Raw genomic sequence first — 20752 nt, forward strand, 5'->3', positions numbered from 1 at the left:
GTAGTTCCTCATCGATTAAATACATGAATATTCCCTATCTAAACGAGGTTTTGATTGCGTCTGTCAGGTTATTACGTGTAACGATAAGTGTTCGATATTCCTACTATTATGCTTAATTTATCGCGAGAATACATTTTCTTCTAAAAAAAAATATAAAACATTATATACCTTTCAATGTCGACCCCAATCGATATAGTTTATCATCGTTCTAATTATACTCTGTTGATAAATTCAATAATTTCGATATATCTCGAAGTGAATTGTCGGTCAAGGGCTTGGGTGGTTCGACAGTCGTATATTCGATACATTTTCATGTAAGGAATTAATTCATCATACGTACAGTGTAAAAGAATTCTTGATGTTCTCTCAGAAATACATTTGTATCACGTTATCCTTGAAGAGCATTTTTTCGTACTTTGAGGTACTTTACATATTAGAGGTATAAATAGTTTTACCTTGGAGGAACTTGTTGAACTTGATGTTATATTGTTGTAGCATCAAAAAATTCTCAAGGAGTGGCTATTGTTATTTTTATGGATTATATAAAGTTATTTATTTAGCAGGTCAATTGTTTCTCGCTATTTTATGTCCTTTTAGTTTGCTATGCTAGTAATAAGCAATCAAACTTTTTTATTCGAAGTAAATGGCGCTAATTTTAGATCAAGAGGTCATTCCCGTCTAGAGGTCTAAAAGTAAGGCAATTTTTGGAACTCTCTTTTACCGTAATATGTATATAGGCTCGGAACTTGTTTTACGAATAAAAGGCAAGTTTTTATACTTACAACGAATCGACGACTCCAACCCCATGAATGATACTTTCGTCTATCTCCAATTCCCCGTCTTCAGGTTTCTCATTACTGACGGCCATTCTCGGCCTGCTCGATTACATGGGAAACGGTTGTTACAATTTCGAAACGTTTGAAATAAACGACGAGTACCAGGATTGTGAAAATATTCAAGAATGTTTTCAGTCACTTTTATTGGTTGCGCTACAGAATCAACATAATAATGAAAAATGGAAGTATTAAATAAGAGAAAAAAGATAAAAGCAGAAAGATCAGTTCGGAAGCTTCTACGTGTTTTCTATATGCCCCAGCTTTCTCAAGAACGCTTAGAGATATAAAAATTATTCTTGAAATCTTTTTTAAAGCTTCTTTCAGGTCTACAATTTGAATCCGCATTATTTCTTCGATATCTTACACGAGTCTCTAGAAATATTTAATTGTTTATAAATCAGCATATTTTTAACCAATAAAATATATATTTCTGCCAAGTGGATTTTGAAAGATTTTTAGTTTATTGCTTAGCCCCTTTTTCCCGATAGCTGTGCAACAAAAATATTTCTATTGCAATTTGGCTGGAGTTGATTCTGGTTTTTTTTTTTTTTTCTTATCATAACTGAGCTATATATACGGTACCCTCTCTAACTCGATGTCACTGGTACTTGACCCCTCAGGGGATATTGAGCAAACGGAAATAAAAAGGACTCCAAGACTTCGAAAACCGGCCTATCGCCATACCCTGCAAGTTGATTTTTTGCAATACGTCGTAGAAAGTGAACTGTATATTCTTGAGATTATTTACAATCAAAATATGCAATAAAAGTATATCGATTCTTCGAATCCCTCACATGGGAATGGAACCCCTTGATATGAAAACAATCAAAAGTTAATTCTCATGATAGATACATTTATTTGAATTTTGTATGAAATAGTATAATAACAACAATAATAAAATTCTATAAAATAATACATAACATAATATAATAGTGTAAAAAAACAAATATATATATACACGCGTGTATACCGCTTATAATAATTAATAATGCCCAGTCTTGTGAAAATATTTTTATACAAATATTATAAACTCCCCGTGACCTAACGTATCAGACGGACGTCGTGAGAATACGTTGCATCTTCGAATTCACTTTCAGATTGATCAGAATTCATCAATTCAATTGTTTTACGTAAGTGATTCTCTTTTTTTTCGTTAACCTAAAAAGAAATAAAGGATACAAAACTAATTCAATAAACTGTCACGCACAACCTGACTCAGATACCTTGGGCTGTACGTCGACCGTTGGATTGATGTATTCGTGCTCTCCAGGAATCAAAATTGGTGTTGGATTTGCTTTCTCAATGTCCTTGGCACGATCGAACGATGGATTTTGAAAATGAATGCTAAACGCCAATAGCCAACATACATAAGCATAAGTTAATTAGAAAAAAAATGTTTGTTTCACTTTATATAAAACATTCGTACGCTCCTTACCTCACGTCAGTCTTTCTCAGCAGAGTTAATTTTTTCTTTTGATAATAGTAGTACGCGGATAGTATCATAATTCCTATGGCGACCGTCAGTATTATTCCAGTGAAGGTTCCACCATCGCGCTCACTACTTTGTACCTTCTTATCAAGGATTTTCCAGTTGTTCTCCATTGTCATATTAGGACTCTCGGGACACGATGCGTTCTTATACGGTGAAACGCCATAATGACAAAGGCACATAACCTTCTTGCTTTGGACACACATGTAGTCGCACTTGTGACCCTCGCAAACATTTTCCACTGCCAAAATGGATTATAAAACTTTACTGTTACGCGTTCAAGATAATTGGAGTCACAAGTGACACAAAAGATTTATACTATTTGCATATTTCTTAAAATTCCGCGTATCCTGCATATTGAGAATTCAGATTATTTAATCTTAGCATATCGAAATATGTTAGTTGAGGTAGTTCTGCCATCTACGTAAATTAAACTGTTGCATCAGAATTTTGTATATGAAAGTTTTAGTATTCAGTTAAATGTCACAAAAAATGAGAAGTCCATTTACCGGTTATTTGAAAGAATAATTAAATGTAGAAAGTTGACTTTTTTATATGGGACCTTATGACCGGAATCATTGGCATTTTTTTGTTCATAATTTAAATACTTAGATCAAAGATAGTGGAAATATAAAAAGCATCTTGTGGTTGTTAAACGTTACGGATAAAAAAAGTGGAATTACCGGACATTTCAAAGCATAAATCACATTATCGAGAGGAGACGATAATGAGTTGACAAGGAACGGCTCGCTTGGAATGACGTCACTCTGAACATGGCGCAAAAGCTTGGCAACAGTGCATTATGCGACATAGCTATGTTGAGAATGGAGTAAATTTAGTTAGTACGAATAAGGAGGGTGAGTGTCGCTGTACAGGTTGACTGACCCTGTGCAGAGCGAGCGCGGCATGCGAAGCGTCGGTACAAAGTGAGATACAATTCGGCGCTCTCTCAAGAAGGCACGCGGCACCAAGAGCTTGTAAATACTATAATATATCATTTCATTCTAAACCCATAACGTCTTCACAATTATTTTCCAACTCACGCACCCTCTTATCTTTTCAAGCTATAATATGAACTGATTCGAGCAAGCATTTAAAATTAGTTTTGTAACAAAAATCGGGATATAATTAGGGCACGTTATTAAAAAATCGGAATTATTTGTGCAACTAATTACTATACATTCTGAGTGCTTAATATTCAACATATAGTCGCTAGGGCTCATAACCTCTGCGTAGCAGCAGAACTACCTTAACTACGCAGAGTTTTGACGTCAGAAACAGCTTTATATCAATAGTCATCTGAAAATAGCCACAAATGAAACAGGTATAACGACGAGCCTATGACCGCTTGACGTTTTCGAAAGTTCATATATTTTTCTATAATGATATATGAAAAATAAATTTTGTTAAATTTTAGCTTCAACCAGACCAAATTTTTGTCGTATAAGCAAGTTGGCTTGGACAGTCAAATTTCTGATTTAATTGAAGATAATGTTGCCCTAGTATAATAAAAATATCTATGACGTCATGACTTCATGTACGTGTGACCATATGACTTACGACGGCCTTAATTCGACGACTTACCACTTGGTTGCCGGGATGGTTGAAAAATGGCAAAGCTATGTTTCGCGGTGTATGAACTGAGTCGAATTTGTTGACAATCGGTAGTATTGTGTAGAGAACATTTTTTCACGAAGTTCAAACCATTGATAAGCCAATAAAGGGAATCCTCATAGATGTTTAAGCCATACGGGTAATTGCGCTAAAGACAAAATATCGATAATGTAGATTTTGAAAGAATGTCATAAATTTCATGGACTTGGATGATAAAATATTTACGGTATAGGGTAAAAACCAGAATAAGAAAACTAAGATAAATAAAAAATGTTTAATCACTCCCTTTGCACTTACTGCAGTCGTCCTGATAAAAATCTTCCTGTCTACACCATTCAAATCCGACCGTTCGATGACGTCTCTCTGCGAGTCTGCCCAGTACAAGTGTGATCTGAAATAATCAATAGTTATTCCATTAACGGCTCCAAGATTATTTAAAACAATCCCAGTCACGCTCAAGCCATTAATATCGGCACGGTATATTTCACTCATTGCACCATTCAATCTGAAGAGCGTTTGACCCCAAAACATCCACCTAAAAAAATGCGATGTGTTAAAATAAAAGAAGCTCAATGAAGAAATTAAATAATAGAAACTTTACCCGTGGATTGGATCGACCGTAAGTGCCTTCACTTTGTACATGTCATTGATGGCTACTACTTTGGCGCACTTTTCTTCACTGAAATGGCAGACCTATTGAGAGAATTGGAAATTTTTCAAAAAGTTAAATAATTATGAGATTTTTTTTTCTTAATTATTCAAAATTGAGTATATTAGTTTACTTTTATTGATAGCGATTCCGTATCGTAAAAGTACACGTTATCAGTTATCCAGTCGAGCGACAGTACTTCCGGTTGACCGATATTCTGTATCGTCTTCCGTCCCTCGTCATTTAAGTTCATCTTGTTTATCGTTGCATAATGCGCTGTCAAGATAAATTCACTTTGCTATCTCGATTCACCGTACAGATTTACTCAAGTGTGTTATTCCAAAGAAATAATGCTACTAACCGTCGCTCCAATATATCGTATTGCGAGCAGCATCCACATCCACACTGGTAATATTCATAGTATCATCATAAAAGAGGTCGTGCGTCAGATGTAATGATGGATTTATTTTTCGAATAACTGTCCCCTTCGCTGCTGCAATTATGACCATTGGCGGACCTAGTGGCAATAATTAAAACATTCTTATCAACGTCTTATCGTGATTCGTTATAGTGATATTATTGAAATTTAAAATAAATTTATTCTTACCATCGACTTTGCAGGTGGCCCAATCGCTACGTAAAACATATCCGTCGAAGCACGAGCACAAAAATGATCCTGGTAAATTCAGACAAATCTGAGTGCAAGCCTGTTCCTCGCATTCATTAATGTCTTCGCAGGATGTGCCGTCGTTACGAAGACGATATCCTTCGGGACAACTGCAAACAGCGCCTGCCGGTGTTTTGTGACAGATGCGTTCACAGGGATCAAACAATCCGCATGCGCTTTCTGTTACGAGAGAAGAAGGTTGATTTAGCATTATATACTTTTTAAGTACCAAAAAAAATATCTGTTTCTTTTTTTTACTATACCGCATACACCGCCTTCGTCACTCTCATCGTAACAGTCGGGTGTCCCGTCGCAAACAGAATTAAATGGCAAACAGGATCCGGTGGCACATGTGTACTGATCACAATGGAGAAGGCTGACAGTATTATTGACGCCATTAATATGTCCAGGATGTTGATGATCGCAATTCTTCTCATCAGAATTATCATCACATTCATCAACGCCATCGCACACTCCGCTTAGTTGAATACAGTTCATATTTTCACAAGTAAATTCATCGACTCGACATCCCCCGCAGTGATGTTCATCATCATTCTTAGGGCAATCCTGCACCCCGTCGCACCTAGAAAGAGAGTGGGATTTTATTATAAATTATTTATAAATTTTAATTATCATCACAAGCATTATTACCATACCTTAAACTCTCAGGTATGCATTTATCCGTGGCAAAACACTGGTACTGGTCGCTGGTGCAACCATCGATTTTAGTTGTTTCTTCAACGGAGCATTCGACCTCATCGGAATAATCGTCGCAGTCATTAAGATTATTACAGACCAATGATTTGTCTATGCAGTGTCCATTCGAACAGGTGAACAATTCTGAAGAACAGATATTCGACGGGCAATGAGCTCCTTCGTCAGAGCCATCCATACAGTCAGCCTGTAAAATATGAATTGTGAAAATTGTATGCAACATGTGTCTTAAAATTAAAGGAAAGGGATTATTCACAGACAGAAGACAGGAGGCGCAGATGTACACACGGGAATATTTATTATATTTATATAAAATTATGATTGACTCCAACGCAGAGTATGAATAAAGATATTCTAAGCAACGTTACCCGGTTATTAGGTAGACTCACCTCTCCATCGCATTTCCAGGATATTGGAATGCAACTTCCGTCGGTGCAACTGAAGCTTTCCTGGTCACACGTATGTTTGTTACAGCCACTTTCGTCGGTGAAATCTGAGCAATCCGCACGTCCGTTGCACACGAGATACTTTGAGATGCACTCTCCGCTGAACGCGCATGTGAATTCATCTGAGCAGAATAAATTTATTGTAATAATAAGGAAGTATCGTGATTAGAAAATTATTGGAATTTTTTATATGACCGATTAAATATATATTATCGAATGGTTCAAGGTCAATAACAATTACCCTCATTACACGCTTTCTTCGTACAGTCTGCTTCGTCCGATCGGTCTTTACAATCGTAATTCGAATCACATCGGTTTTCCTCGGCTATGCATTCCCCACTTTTACAAGTAAATTCATTAGCGTTGCAGATTTTACGAGTGCAATTTTTCTCATCCTCGCCGTCTGAACAATCTTGCTGTCCGTCGCACCTTTTGAATATCGTATTGAGTCAGGATAACAATTCATTTTGACCATTAGTTACATAATTTACATGTTTACCATTGATTATTGTAAATGCATTTGTTATCCCCTTTGCACTCCATTTGATTATCCCTGCACAGCACTTCTTCTTTACAACCTTTATTATTTTCGCTTAAAATCATTCCTGGGGGACACGCACACATCTGAAATTCATAAATAACGTATATTCGGTATTTTTTTTAAATTCCATTTCTTTTAAAAATTTTTAATATATTTTTGATCGACTTAAACCTTTACCATTCAGGTAAATCACTGTACAACTGCGTATACGTAATTAAACAATTAACGTTGACTTACATAATTGTTTCGTAATACAAGACACACATGAGTACATCCACCATTGTTTCTACTGCACGGATGATTATTGGGACCGTGAACTTCGTTACGGGTTACTAAATGCATCGGCAGTGATACTCCGTTAATATTACCTATATCTAAAAATTAATATTAAACAATGAATTAAAAATTTGACTTAAAAATTTGGCTCTTACGGGCTTACCAAGTGTAATTTTTTTGTTTCCAGGAATCGCACCATTCTTGTTCGCCCAAAATAATTTCGAAGAACCATGAACGGTCCAGAAAATATCTGATTTCATAATCGTAATGTCCACTAACCCATCCAATCCAGATCGAAACAAATGACGATCAGTACCTTGAAATATTATTTCACGTTGATTCACGGTTAAACAAGAAATTTCGATAAATGATAAATATTTTTTTTCCAATCATTTCAGACCTTCCCAGGATGTACTCTCAATTCTACCGGTTCCACGATCTGCCCAGAATACACGTTCCAGAGTTCGATCGTACGTAAGGGCTACATTTGGACCCAAAATTCGATCTTCTATCACGTGGGTTCTCGAACCGGCTCCATTCATTTCCATCTTATCAATATGAACTTTCTTGCTTGAGGCAAATGCCACGTACATTATCCTATAATTATAATTGTTATTAATGATCGTCATCAACAAAGACACAATGCACATTGATCAATGTAATAATATTATCGACTGTACCCATGTTCAGGAATTAGAAGTATGTCTCTCGGCTCTTCTGAATAATTAAATGTCACTGACGTTTGAGTGTTGAGATTATAAACGTGAATTGTTCGATGATTTATATCGCACCAATATAAATTGTTTCCATAATAATCAAAATCCATTCCACCGATTCGACTGCTTTGAGCGGCTATTACCACGTCCATACTTCCACTGCGTTGATTAAATTCATATATCGTATTGGTAATCCCGTCAGCCACAAATATCGTATCTAGATTCATAATACCATTATGAGTATCACGAAAAACTTCGACGGACTTGACATTGTCTTTTAATTTGAATGAAAAAAATATTTAATCACCTTTAAGTGAATTATACGCAAGTTCCGTAATATGTGTCATCGTCAAACTTGTCGTGAGTTTAGGTTTTCCTAGGAGCGCATGGTAATATTCTATGACCATATAATTAGCTCCGATAAACAACTGATGTTGTTTTTCCTCTTCTAAAAAAAGAAAAATAAATAAATAAACAATATTTTATATCGAACGAAACATTTCAAAAATGAAAATCATGCTTATATTACATATTAAATTAATCATAAATAATTCTACATACCCGTGCAAGTGCGACTATCGCTACTTAATTTCATGTCTAACGGACAAGCGCAGGAATACTTCTCATTACGTGCTAACAAGCATAGATGTGAGCATGGACTCTGCTTACAGAAATTACGAGTCTAAAAAAAAATAAATAAAATAAATTTTCCCTCGTACTGATAAATCATTGAACTAATAGTTCAAAACTGAATTTTCAAAAAAATATAATTCTCTTATAAAAATACCATTTTATGAATTGCAGAATGATATATATAAATCCCATAAATAGTATCACGCTGTTTGATCAAAACAGATTGATTCTTGCCAGTGAACTTATCACAGGATTGAATATGCTTTAAACGCCAATCGCTCCAGTAAAGCCTATTTTCAAAAATCGCTAAAGAATACGGATGTTCCAAAGCAGCGTGGAGTACGACCTAAAAGGAAAAAAAAAAGAGAAATAGAAAAGGTAATTATTATGAGAAACTGTAATACCAGTCGAAAAGATCAAACTGTTTCATCGTATCGATTGATCCATAATACTACTTCTCGTTTCGTACAAGGTATCAAAGAAGGATTTACTAAATACGAACTCTTCGATCCCTCCCATTGAGTCCGACGGATTCGATGATTTTCAGTTTGGCGTCGACCCAGTAAAGCCTCTGATTAGGATAATCAATGGTCAGGCTATTCGGCCAAACTAAGTTCTCCGTGATAAATGGCTCACCATCTTTACCATCCATACCGGCCTTTGATATATGAGGCTGCAAGCCCCAGTCGCTCCAATACAATTCGCTGTAAAAAAAGAACGTCAAACCTGGTTTAAATACTGTAGGTTACAAGTACACGGGATGTTGATAGACTGTATATAGAGATCAGATGGGTTTACTTGTATTTACAACACAAAGCGTTCAATGGGATTTGAGCAGTTCGAAATGACTATCGAATATGATAAATTTAATCCAACGTGATCCTAACCCTTTCATTGAGAGTAAAGCCAATCCTCGTGGTTTATCTGCAGCCTCCGTGATGATCACAGTACAATAAGACCCATCATTGTTGCATACTCCTATGTGCTTGAAATAGCTGTCGGTAAAGTAGATATTTCCAGTTATCCAATCGATTGCTACTTGCTCGGGTAGACCCAAACCTACGAATGAGATAAGCATATTAGTATATATAATTATATATAACATATATTTCTTTATAAGTATTGGTCTATCAATAAATTAATTCTTCTGCTACTTACCAGCTGTTACGATCACTGTTTTTGGTCCACCAGTATCTGGACTCTTAACAATAGCTTCGTCTCCTACTTCGGCATCTGCCCAGTAAACGAAATTAGCATCTAAAGTGACGCCAATGACATGCTGTAAATTTCGAGCTATTGGGAAAGTAACGTTCGATTGAAGATAGTGGGCACGTATTTCGCTTTTTGTAGAGTAGACCATTATGGCTTCTCCTGCTGTTCAATGAAAAAGCACGTAAAATTAAATTATTATTTAATTCAATCTGATTGCTCATGTCGTATTATCATTTTAATAAATTGTAGCATCGATTCTTTAAAATCCTCGATTCTTTTACGAACCATCAGCTTTACAAGTTCTCTTATCGTCTTGCAATGTGTAATTGGCCTGACAGGTGCAGTGAAATGATCCTGGGGAGTTGACGCACTCGTGATCGCAAATTCCATAAATCTCACACTCGTTGATATCTAATCGATAAAAATAGTAAAGAATTAGTTGCCATCACGAGTCCTTTTCTCAGCATAAAAAAGTTTATCGTCGCTTTTACCGATGCAGATTTTACTGCCGACGAGCTTGTATCCGTTTCTACAGTAACAGAGAGGACCGTTTGGTGTTCTTTTACAGAAATGACTACAGTTATTGACGGAGCATAATTTCTCAGCTGCAATAAAATATTTAACACCTCTGAGATCAATAAATACAGAAGCACTGTTTTAATACAAAAAAATATAAATAAAAAAGGACTACCGAATATTACCCTCGAGGAATTATTTTTTGAATTATTCAGTAATTTCTTTTTATTTCTTACCACTATCGCACTTTACACTATCTTCGTCCGAGTTATCGCCGCAATCGTCCGCCGAATTGCATACCAGTGATAACATGACGCAGTTCTTGTTCTTACAGAGATATCGATTATTCTCAGCAGTACATTCTATACGGGTTACCGTTGAATTATCTGAAACAAGAAAATTTAAGCATGATGAAAATTTCATCGTAAGAATGTATAATTTTATAATTTTTCAAAATATCTATTTTGACAAGACCTACCGCAATGTACTTCGTCGCTGTTGTCTCCGCAATCGTTATTACCATCGCACACCCACTCGTTCATTATGCAGCCACCATTTTGACAGCGAAAATTTGAACATGTTTTCTATGTGTCAAGTTAAAATATTTAGATTAACTTACTATTTCGCAATTTTACTTTGTTCATTTTCACGTAAACGAATTTTCTGTTTCGCATTATCGCACCAGAGATATTTCGGTACTCACATTAATACTACATCCAAAACTTTCATCACTTCCGTCCAGACAATCATCCCTCCCGTCGCACACCCAAGCTTCCGGTATGCATAATTTATCATGACACCGAAATTCACTTTTATCGCAAATAAGCTTTCGTTCCTGTAATGAAATTATATATTAATATATCTAAGTATACTTAACAATATCTTATATATTAATTTCATTAACCCGAGAATGGACGCGTGATTTTATTCTCCCTTTGACAAACCATCGGCTGTCTCACACTTTCCACCCGGCTACTCCCGGGCTAAGTGTATCATACATTATATATTATTATTTGTAAATAATTCTCTGCATTGTAGCACGCTTATCGCGTCTTCATAGACGCCTTTATCAGACGTCTTTGTAACATTTGTATTGACTGAAACGTGACAATTTTTTCGAAGTTTACACTTCATCCAATATGCTGGGCACACGTGGTGGAAAAATATGAGAAAAAGAAAAATGGCATTAATATCCGGAAAATTCTCGTATGTCGTTATATGAAATATATATATAAAGAGAGAGAGAGGGAGAGAGATGTATACAATAGTTTTTTCCCAGAACATGATAGATTTCTCTTGGGCGTGGAGAACAAAATGTTCAAGACATTGGCCGTGAGTTATTATTTACAGGCACTGCCGGTAACGTCAGTTGCAACTGACTCGAGAGCTTTTTTGCAATTCGGTCAGTGGCCAGTGAAATATACACCATAAAATGGCTAATACTAACGGAAAAATGCAACGTGATACTAACCTTAGGTTTTGAACAGTTAGTTTCGTCCGAAAAATCCTCACACTCGTAGCTTCCATCACACAGGAAAAAAGATGATATACAGGAGAGGCCATCTTTGCACTTATAAAATTCGGGTGCAGGGCATTCTGAAATATCTGAAATCATATAAATAAATGAGAGATATGACGAAAGCGATCAATGGTAATTCTGTTGGATTTATTCTTTGAGAATAATAACTTGACAAATATTAAACTCTTACCAATCGCACGAACAGAGGGACTCAATACACTCCATATTAATATTCCTGACAATACCCGTAGCATCGTATAAATCTAGAATTAAAAATATATTTTATATGAAATTTTTACGCTACGTCAAATGCTTCTTATTGCTCGTGAGATTTTCTTTGATTCTATGTTTACGTTTGATAAATATTTTCTTATTATTCTTATCTCTTGTTCGTTAGTCGTCTGTGGCATTTAGAGTGAAATCGGCGTGACTTCAGTAGGGTTAATAACATTTACATCCTGTTAAACCGAAGAACTATCATATTCGTATTGCCATACCATATTTCTATATATTCAATGTTACATATGAAAGTAAGGAAGAGAGAGAGAGATTATGTTTACAATATGTAGTGAAAATTTAAGGAGAAACCATATTAAAGGTTAACTTTATCATAAAGAGTAATTAACAATTATTAGAAAATTTCACGATGAAACTTATGGCAGAGCTATTGTTATTATTTTACTTGTTTTATGGTATTATATTGTTTTGTAAGTACCGATATAACAATGTATCCTTGTAACAGCTATATATTGTCTGTTCTGTGATTCAGGATCGAGAAGAACAGTAAATTGGTCAGAATTGAATAATCATTTCTATTAAACAAATGATACAGTTATTTGCATCGTATACGTGGAATTATTAATTTTCTTTGATTCGTGATCAAGTGGGTAATGAGATTTTTTTGCGATTTAATAATTTATTATTTATTAAAATTATCACTGCAGATAATAGGGAATTTATGATTTGAAATTTATGTAAAAGGATATCATTGATCTTATATGATTTTATTAAAGAATCGTGAAGTGATTGTTCAGCCAGTGTTGTTTTAATCTTTCAAAATTTTTTCAAAGTAATTTTAACAAACCTACCATGCGTTAATGTTGCGATGGTTCAATTTTACGACTGCACCAGGACTCTTTCAAGTAGGAAATGAGCCACGCAAAGGCTTTATGGGTATATATTAATTTAAGTATATATATGATCATGACTCCGAATAGGGGGATATCACGGCCATTGCTGAATTACGTGTTGGGAGCAATGTTGATACATTTATTTATAATGTAATTTTAGTATTAATGACATATTTCAACTGTAATCTACTCAGTCAATCGAAACGGTGGTAAATCCTCAAGAGTATCACGTAAATTTGAAGAAGAATTATATCGAAATAAAATTTCGGTATAACTGTCACTTTGAGTTCCATTTTTAAACTTTCTGTACACTGGTGAGTACAGTCTTCGGTCAAATTAACGTCTATAAATATTTTGATTTGATAATATAATTTCGAAGATTATTTAAATTGTTACTGTCAATTTAACCGAGATTTGTCATGAATTTTATACCAAATAAGATATAAATCAACCGTTAATCAAATTACTATTACCGGATATTCTAAATATAACTAAGTCGATAAAGTTAGTATTTTACGCGACATTCGAAAGTTTGAAAAATAATCATGATTTCTTTTATTAGAACTGTCTTTTGTGTTTAACGTGACATAACAAAATTCACATAAATCTACTGCTCGAAAGCGATAAAATAATTGATGTTCTAATGATTAATATTCTAAAATATTAATTTTCTAATAATTAATTATCCTCATTTCAAAGATTCTAATACATTTTGAATGTTAAAATGTTCTCTTTAATTTTAGCATAATAATTACTTACCTAGCGTGGAAAAACCAATTGATACACCGCTCTTTGTCGAATAATCTATAACGATGCCGTTGAAATTGGAAAAGTAAAAGGTTCACAGGACTACGGCTCACACAATGATTGTGATGTTCAAGACGACTTCTGAAAGTCCCATCATTGTTTTGAACGAAAATCTTATCAACGAAGTAAAGGTCGTCGTGAAACTACATTTAAGTACAATGCCTAATATTTGAAGAATGCTGGAAAATCAAATGATAATGAAGATAGACATATGAAACACTAGATTTACATTCATAAACATTTATTACACAGTTCATGTATAGTATAATGTAGATTTTATTAAATATTTTATTAAATGTAACATTGTTAATTTCATTCAAAAATTAGTAACGATCGTTTTGATCTATGGTGCATTGCTTTATATGGCACATCCCTGCAACTCGGTTTATCACCGAAAAAAACAAAAGCTTGTTGCTCTCCCATCAGCTGTATCTTGGTATATCCTGAATGAAGTGAAGTAGCCACCGTTTTTCCAATTTCATCCGAATTATTACTTTGGTATTAACGTCTTAATCATAGCGTGCAAAAATGCCCCGTTGCCTGATAAAATCAATGGCAAGGTATCAAAAAGGAAATCATTATTCTACAGGTATTTCTCCTTTATATCATTCCTTTGTTGGCTCAAAGTAAACTTCACTGACTCGACAAATATTTACGGCATCCATTTTTCTTATTTTCATTTAACAGCGTTAAATGTTTTTTAATATATTAATAGATGTTTAACACATTAATTTTCAGAGCCGGATTTATCAATGTCATGGTTGCCGCCACTGGCAGAGAAAAAGAAAGTGCCAATTAAGGAAGTGTCTTTGAAATCAAATAATGTTTGGGCATGTCCACGGCTTCCAATTGTTACTCGCTATAGTTTCAAAAGGGATAATGGTATGTTATGGAACACATCCATTCCTGATGAGATGGGTTTGCATCTTTTTGATTTTGTAAAAGAAAATGAAACTGCACCAAGTGCAAGCAGTTCTGCTACAGTGACTACTGAACAAGAAACAGTAACAAAATCAAACAACAACAAAGCATGTTTTCAGAATATAAAGTTATCCAAGCAGTTTGAAATAAAAAACTTAAAGACAGCTATGGATATTAACGTTAACAAGAGAGACAATTCTACTGTTCACACAGAAAACTATAATAATACTTATGTACAAAATTTGTCTCCACCATTGTATTTGACTCCAAATAAGAAACTGATTGAAACTACGAAGATCTCCAATAATGAAAAGTCGTGTGCTGAAACTGATGGTTCACAAACTTGGAAGCGTAATAAAGCAATGCATTATTGTCCATACTGTAAGAAGAGTTTTGATCGACCATGGGTATTGAAAGGACACCTTCGCCTTCATACTGGCGAAAGACCTTTTGAATGTCCTGTATGTCACAAATCATTTGCTGATCGGTAGGTAAAGTTAAATATTTGATACAAGAGGAGTTCATTAAATATAACTTTATCTGTACATGAATTTTATCCTTACAGGTCTAACCTGCGTGCTCACCAACGTACAAGGAACCATCATCAATGGCAATGGCGTTGCGGAGTATGTTTTAAAGCATTTTCTCAAAGACGTTACTTAGAACGTCATTGTCCTGAAGCCTGTCGTAAATACAGAATATCACAAAGAAGAGATCAAAGTTTTAATTGAATATAAACTGCTGTTTTTAACAGTACTGCAATTTTTAAATCAAACTTCTAAATTATTCACTTTATTGAGTTTATATAAAATTAAGTATAAGTATAAAGTCTAATAAATAAATACTATATACACAAATGTATTAGATTTAAGTGTAATTCTATTAAATAATGTTCATATTATTAAGTTTAATATTCAATTACATAAATGCAATCACAATTCAATAAATATATAAATTATTATAGGTTAATTACGGCTTGCAATTTGTATATTTTAACAAAACTATTGTCTATTCAGTATCTTTTATATTTTTACTAGATTCAAGTTTGTCGAAAAGTGATATAATTTAGAAGGTTCGAAATAACCGCTTCCATGTCTGATTATGAATTTCCAAATGGTTCTGACGATCGATGAAGCCATTGGACAAGAAGCTAACGTACGGACAACGGCATCCGTCAACCAATAGCCGTCCGATTCGTCATAGAACTCTATAGACGTTACCACGCCACTAGCGCCACAATCATACCGTTTCTGGTCTGAGTGTTTTTATTCTTTCATGTTCATGACACACATCGTGCACATTCGCAGATAATAATTGTTGTCCGCATTTGACGCAGTGCGTTAGTTGGAAAATATTAATTGAAAAAAAACACAATAGTGCCGCACGCTGCGCGTATCAAATTCTCCGAGCTGAAAGAATAAAGGAGTGCTTTGACGGGAAGAACGCGGTAAGAGCGCACTGCCAGGATTCTAAAACTTGACATTGGAACGGCCATTTTGGCGTGTTGTTTCCCAATCAAGTGCTTCGCTCAGCATCGCTATCCATCCATTTCGAGGTAAGTAGATTCGCCTTTGCGAGCGTTTTGTAGTCTTCATAATGTTATAAGATTAGAGATTTTCATTTTCGTTAAGGGTGCAGTCTCCTCGCTAAGTATTTTCGATTAGAGCTTCGCGGCGAACTATACCGGACTTGCGCTTACGGTATCGTTCCTAGTCTCCGCGATCCTTCACCTGTCGGTATATCCTGCATACGCTTCGTGATAGCTTTACAATTTTTTCGGAAGAATTCTTTTATTCACAGTATGTCTCATCAATTTCACTATTCTTTTCTTCCTCTTATTTAACCGAGCTAGGTTAGACCGAAATTCGGGCAATTTTTTATTTAAGCAATTTATTCGTTGTCTTATTCTTTTTTCCATACGGGTGTATAACGGGCGTCGAGGCATTTGGGACGATACGAACGTTCGACAAATATTCGCCGCGTCCTGCCACATCTTAGTGTTATTCGGCGTCGCGTCCATAAAAATTTGGTTTTGTTTTGATAAAGTTTCATCCTTGCTAAAATTCGATATTTCGGATAACGCTTATCTCAGGCTAATTATTAATTTTCGTTAGAAATAATCCGAAATGAGTTACAGAATCAAATCAGCCAGTTAAATTGTAGCATCTGATCGTTGATAACGACGTCGATGTTTTTGTGATGATAGTTTGCTCTGAACTGTTAAACTTGGACAATGCTAGTAACTAGTTGAACTTTTATTTTAATTAAAACTTTATTTCGAGATTGTAGAATTTTCTCAAGAAATTTTTTACATCTATACTTTTTTCATTGATATTTACAAAAGGAATTTGTTCTTTGTTTATATTATTAAATGGTAATGTGTAAGATAGAATTTTTCAAAAATGTTATATTTGAATGTTACATGGGAAAGAACGACATCTTCAATGTCACTTTCATTATTGGAATGAAGACTGTATAAATAACAGTGTTCCAAGAACTTAATCCTGAGTTTGTATGGCTTCCAATATGTAAAAACTATTCAAATCAAACTTACTGTATTGAACAAAGGTGAAGCTGTGAAATTTCAATACCTTCGACACTGTTTGTTATTTTTTTTTTCATTCTCCAAGCAGCAGTATTCAGTGATATTTGAAAGTTTCGTTTGAACTCTTGAAAGAGTAACATTCATTTGAATAAAGTATTTATGAATCGTAACTCTGATCATACATTGACTTTTATAAACGTAAAGCACAATTTTCAAACTGCCAGTAGTATTTAATATTAAACTTATACTTTGTTGATTCTTAGTATATTAATTTATATAAATATGCTATTTCTTGCATACTGTGAATTATCTTCTGTATGTAGTTGCATACAATATAAGTAAAATGTATTTCTCTTCTTTAATTAGCATTAGATAATATTTATTAAATCGAATACAGTGTAATGTTTGATATACAGAAATATATTATTACTTAGTATTATTTTCTATTGTTCCAATTCATGACTAGCCAATTGCAGTTCTAACATTTTAGATATTTGTTTGTAGAATGTTTAAAATTGTTCTATGTCAGAAATAAATATGAAAAAAAAAAGTTAATTATTCGAACATCTTTTTTTACAGAACATAGAGACGCTGCATTGTTTGCGATATGATGACCGAAACTCATATAAATTCTAATCACATGCTGAATTCTGGTCTTGGTACAAAGGCAGACTTAGAGAAAACTGATGATGTAGGTTGGAAAGCTAAACTAAAAATTCCACCCAAGGACAAACGTATTAAGACAAGTGTAAGTAAATAAATTCCTTGTTACTTGATTGTAAAAGTTTGATCTAATAAAAACGATCCATCTTGTATTTAGAACATTTCACTAATCAATACCTTGATATATTATAGGATGTCACAGACACACGTGGTAATGAATTTGAGGAATTTTGTCTGAAGCGCGAATTGCTTATGGGAATTTTCGAGAAAGGTTGGGAAAAGCCATCTCCAATTCAGGAGGCTAGTATTCCTATTGCACTTTCTGGCAAAGACATTTTGGCGCGCGCTAAGAATGGAACAGGCAAGACTGGAGCATATTCAATCCCAGTACTCGAGCAGGTACATAGGCACCTACCGCAATATTATTATCTATACTATCCTATATGATATAATTATCATTTTTTTAAACCAATTTTTCCTCACAGGTTGACCCACAAATAGATGTTATACAAGCATTGGTAATAGTCCCTACCAGAGAGTTGGCACTGCAGACATCGCAAATATGTATCGAACTTGCAAAGCATATGGATGTAAAGGTGATGGTAACTACTGGCGGAACGAACTTGCGCGATGACATCATGAGGATTTATCAAAAAGGTTTGTTGTGTTCGACTGAATTGCCTGAACATTGTGTAACACTAAATTGTCTTCATTATCATGTTGTTTCGCCATAGACTTTTCTCTATTTGTATAACTTATGGTATCCACGAAGATATTAGACATCAGTACTTTGTATTTTTAGAATTAACATGTCGTTATTTATGCTTATGTTACAATATCTTTGCAGTACACGTGATAATAGCAACGCCAGGAAGAATCCTTGATCTCATGGATAAAAATGTTGCCAATATGGATAATTGCAAAATTTTGGTCTTGGACGAAGCTGATAAGCTTCTGTCTCAAGACTTTAGGGGGATGTTAGATCACGTTATTTCCAGGTATAATATATAAAAAATTATTAAAAACTATAATAATTTATTACAGCATTTGGATAATAAAAAGAGTACGCGATATTATTTAACGACATAACTTTTGATCTTCGTTAGATTACCAAAGGAACGTCAGATATTGCTGTATTCAGCGACATTTCCTCTGACGGTAAAGCAATTCATGGAGAAGCACTTGAACGAACCATATGAAATTAATTTAATGGAAGAGTTGACTCTAAAAGGAGTGACACAGTACTACGCCTTTGTACAGGAACGTCAGAAAGTTCATTGCCTTAACACGTTATTTTCCAAGGTAAGTTATATTTATTTATTTTCACTGCCACTCATTAAACAATGTCACGATTTATTAACATATAATGAATTCCGTCGGTGAAGAGAAAAAAAATTCAATACCTTACATTCGATTATTTTAGTTACAAATAACGCAGAGCATAATTTTCTGCAATTCGACGCAACGTGTTGAATTACTGGCCAAGAAGATAACAGATCTTGGATACTGTTGTTATTACATACATGCGAGAATGGCACAGGCGCATCGAAATCGCGTGTTTCACGATTTCCGTGCGGGATTATGCCGGAATCTGGTGAGTTTTATACGACAAATATATTACCTTTAAACTCTATTCTCATTGAAATCGCGTTCCCATAACGTTAAACGCAGATTACATACAGTTTAAGGCTATTGGCACAACGCTTTGATGATCAAAAGTTTTCCTTTATTATTCTCGCTGTGTAATAATGAAGCGTACTCCGCGTGTACATATACGAAACCCATTACGAAGCACATATTGTTTATTACGCATATCAAAGTATACTGCTCAAATCTTGTTTATCCATTTAGGTTCTTTATACTTCTCTAATTGCAATGTTATGGCCATTATATGCCAATCAACCATATTCATTATAGCGTTTCCTGATATTAATAACTATCAAAGTTATAGCGAAGAGTCATTAATTAAATCATTTCCCATTATATCCATAGACATGTCATTTTACAACATATTGAGTATGAATCTGAAATGTTGTATAAACTGAATACTTTATCTGATTGATTATTCAATGATTGATTACTTCATTAGGTCACTCCTTATCTCGTTACTCTGGTGTAAATATCCTTAAACGTGTTTAAAGTTATTTGAAAAGTCAATCGGATAATATGAAAGATGATAGGAAAAAGGGTGAAATTGCATTAGCACGTTGCAAAGTGAAACTATTAGATCCGTGTCCATAATTTCCTTAGAGTTATCATTATTATCATAAGGAGATGAAGAGTTTCTTGATACATGAAATTACGACTGTTATATTTACAGGTGTGTAGCGATCTGTTCACTCGTGGTATCGACGTACAAGCTGTGAACGTTGTGATCAACTTTGACTTTCCGAAAATGGCAGAGACGTATCTGCATCGTATCGGTCGCTCAGGACGATTCGGACATTTAGGTATTGCAATTAACCTAATCACCTACGAGGATCGTTTCGCCCTGCACCGCATCGAGCAAGAGCTCGGAACTGAAATCAAACCGATTCCAAAGGTGATAGATCCCAGTTTGTACGTGACAAGACCGGAAGACAATAATAGCATGGAAGAGGGTAACGTGTCCAAGTAGTTTCGAAACGCAATCGAAAGGAAGCTATAGAAGCGCTCAAAGGATGTTGAGAGTGGAAAAAAGTGATTGTGACTCGTACGTATGATGTTTATATGTCGATATGCTTCGAACTCAGAGGAAGTGAAAAGTTACTTAAGTCTGAAGACAGTCGACACGGTGTGTTTAGCAGTGTAAAAAAAAAAGACTAACAGTGCTACAAACATTTAGATTAAAGGGGGGGGGGGGGGGAGAGAGAGAGAGG

General features: G+C 34.7%; 3 protein-coding genes across 9 annotated transcripts; 2 read left to right on the forward strand and 1 right to left on the reverse strand.

Moving 5' to 3' along the window:
- Positions 1–1668: 1668 nt before the first annotated feature.
- On the reverse strand, positions 1669–13844 carry LOC107270692 (vitellogenin receptor). Of its 2 annotated transcripts, none has more exons than XM_015745933.2 (32): positions 13718–13844; positions 12019–12091; positions 11781–11914; positions 11013–11144; positions 10788–10893; positions 10546–10695; positions 10285–10398; positions 10079–10204; positions 9740–9955; positions 9469–9640; positions 9084–9285; positions 8736–8927; positions 8510–8630; positions 8256–8396; positions 7913–8165; positions 7633–7829; positions 7396–7548; positions 7194–7330; positions 6915–7039; positions 6657–6844; positions 6359–6537; positions 5912–6156; positions 5519–5838; positions 5196–5435; positions 4950–5105; positions 4722–4864; positions 4541–4632; positions 4237–4474; positions 3910–4087; positions 2272–2566; positions 2060–2180; positions 1669–1994 (listed from the first exon to the last, which is right to left on the reverse strand). In XM_015745933.2, the coding sequence occupies exons 2-32, from the start codon at positions 12080–12082 to the stop codon at positions 1878–1880; spliced, it is 5247 nt and encodes a 1748-aa protein (XP_015601419.1). In that variant the 5' UTR covers positions 12083–12091; positions 13718–13844; the 3' UTR covers positions 1669–1877. The 2 variants fall into 2 exon arrangements, with proteins under 2 accessions (XP_015601419.1, XP_015601418.1); XM_015745932.2 differs by lacking the exon at positions 13718–13844 and adding an exon at positions 12917–13048.
- On the forward strand, positions 2586–15587 carry LOC107270693 (gastrula zinc finger protein xFG20-1). 4 transcript variants are annotated; one of them, XM_025087996.1, is made up of 3 exons: positions 2586–3302; positions 14504–15173; positions 15252–15587. In XM_025087996.1, exons 2-3 carry the CDS (start codon positions 14518–14520, stop codon positions 15415–15417), a joined length of 822 nt encoding a protein of 273 aa, XP_024943764.1. In that variant the 5' UTR covers positions 2586–3302; positions 14504–14517; the 3' UTR covers positions 15418–15587. The 4 variants fall into 4 exon arrangements, with proteins under 4 accessions (XP_024943764.1, XP_015601422.1, XP_015601421.1 ...); XM_015745936.2 differs by lacking the exon at positions 2586–3302 and adding an exon at positions 13765–13890; XM_015745935.2 differs by lacking the exon at positions 2586–3302 and adding an exon at positions 13778–13896.
- Positions 15588–15939: 352 nt separating this feature from the next.
- LOC107270626 (putative ATP-dependent RNA helicase me31b) lies at positions 15940–20738 on the forward strand. Of its 3 annotated transcripts, none has more exons than XM_015745790.2 (8): positions 15940–16241; positions 17811–17979; positions 18087–18293; positions 18380–18551; positions 18742–18892; positions 19001–19196; positions 19318–19488; positions 20215–20511. In XM_015745790.2, the coding sequence occupies exons 2-8, from the start codon at positions 17839–17841 to the stop codon at positions 20509–20511; spliced, it is 1335 nt and encodes a 444-aa protein (XP_015601276.1). In that variant the 5' UTR covers positions 15940–16241; positions 17811–17838. The 3 variants fall into 3 exon arrangements, with proteins under 3 accessions (XP_015601276.1, XP_015601277.1, XP_024943763.1); XM_015745791.2 differs by lacking the exon at positions 15940–16241 and adding an exon at positions 17338–17429; XM_025087995.1 differs by lacking the exon at positions 15940–16241 and having other exon boundaries at positions 17839–17979; positions 20215–20738.
- Positions 20739–20752: the final 14 nt, after the last annotated feature.

The sequence above is a fragment of the Cephus cinctus genome, unplaced genomic scaffold, assembly GCF_000341935.2.
Source record: "Cephus cinctus unplaced genomic scaffold, Ccin1 Ccin1_scaffold0806, whole genome shotgun sequence".
Classification (NCBI taxonomy): domain Eukaryota; kingdom Metazoa; phylum Arthropoda; class Insecta; order Hymenoptera; family Cephidae; genus Cephus; species Cephus cinctus.

What these genes read in the sequence shown, in the direction of transcription:
- LOC107270692 (XM_015745932.2), bottom strand. An exon ending in CTAACTGTTCAAAACCTAAG is followed by an intron (nt 11,145 to 11,780) that starts GTTAGTATCACG and finishes ATTTCATTACAG; the next exon opens with GAACGAAAGCTTATTTGCGA. An exon ending in ACGGTCGATCCAATCCACGG is followed by an intron (nt 4,475 to 4,540) that starts GTAAAGTTTCTA and finishes GCATTTTTTTAG; the next exon opens with GTGGATGTTTTGGGGTCAAA.
- LOC107270693 (XM_015745934.2), top strand. Translation starts at nt 14,294, where the DNA reads ATGCCCCGTTGCCTGATAAAATCAATGGCAAGGTATCAAAAAGGAAAT. An exon ending in AGGAAATCATTATTCTACAG is followed by an intron (nt 14,355 to 14,503) that starts GTATTTCTCCTT and finishes ATTAATTTTCAG; the next exon opens with AGCCGGATTTATCAATGTCA. An exon ending in CACAAATCATTTGCTGATCG is followed by an intron (nt 15,174 to 15,251) that starts GTAGGTAAAGTT and finishes TTATCCTTACAG; the next exon opens with GTCTAACCTGCGTGCTCACC.
- LOC107270626 (XM_015745790.2), top strand. Translation starts at nt 17,839, where the DNA reads ATGATGACCGAAACTCATATAAATTCTAATCACATGCTGAATTCTGGT. An exon ending in CATGAGGATTTATCAAAAAG is followed by an intron (nt 18,552 to 18,741) that starts GTTTGTTGTGTT and finishes ATATCTTTGCAG; the next exon opens with TACACGTGATAATAGCAACG. An exon ending in CGGGATTATGCCGGAATCTG is followed by an intron (nt 19,489 to 20,214) that starts GTGAGTTTTATA and finishes TTATATTTACAG; the next exon opens with GTGTGTAGCGATCTGTTCAC.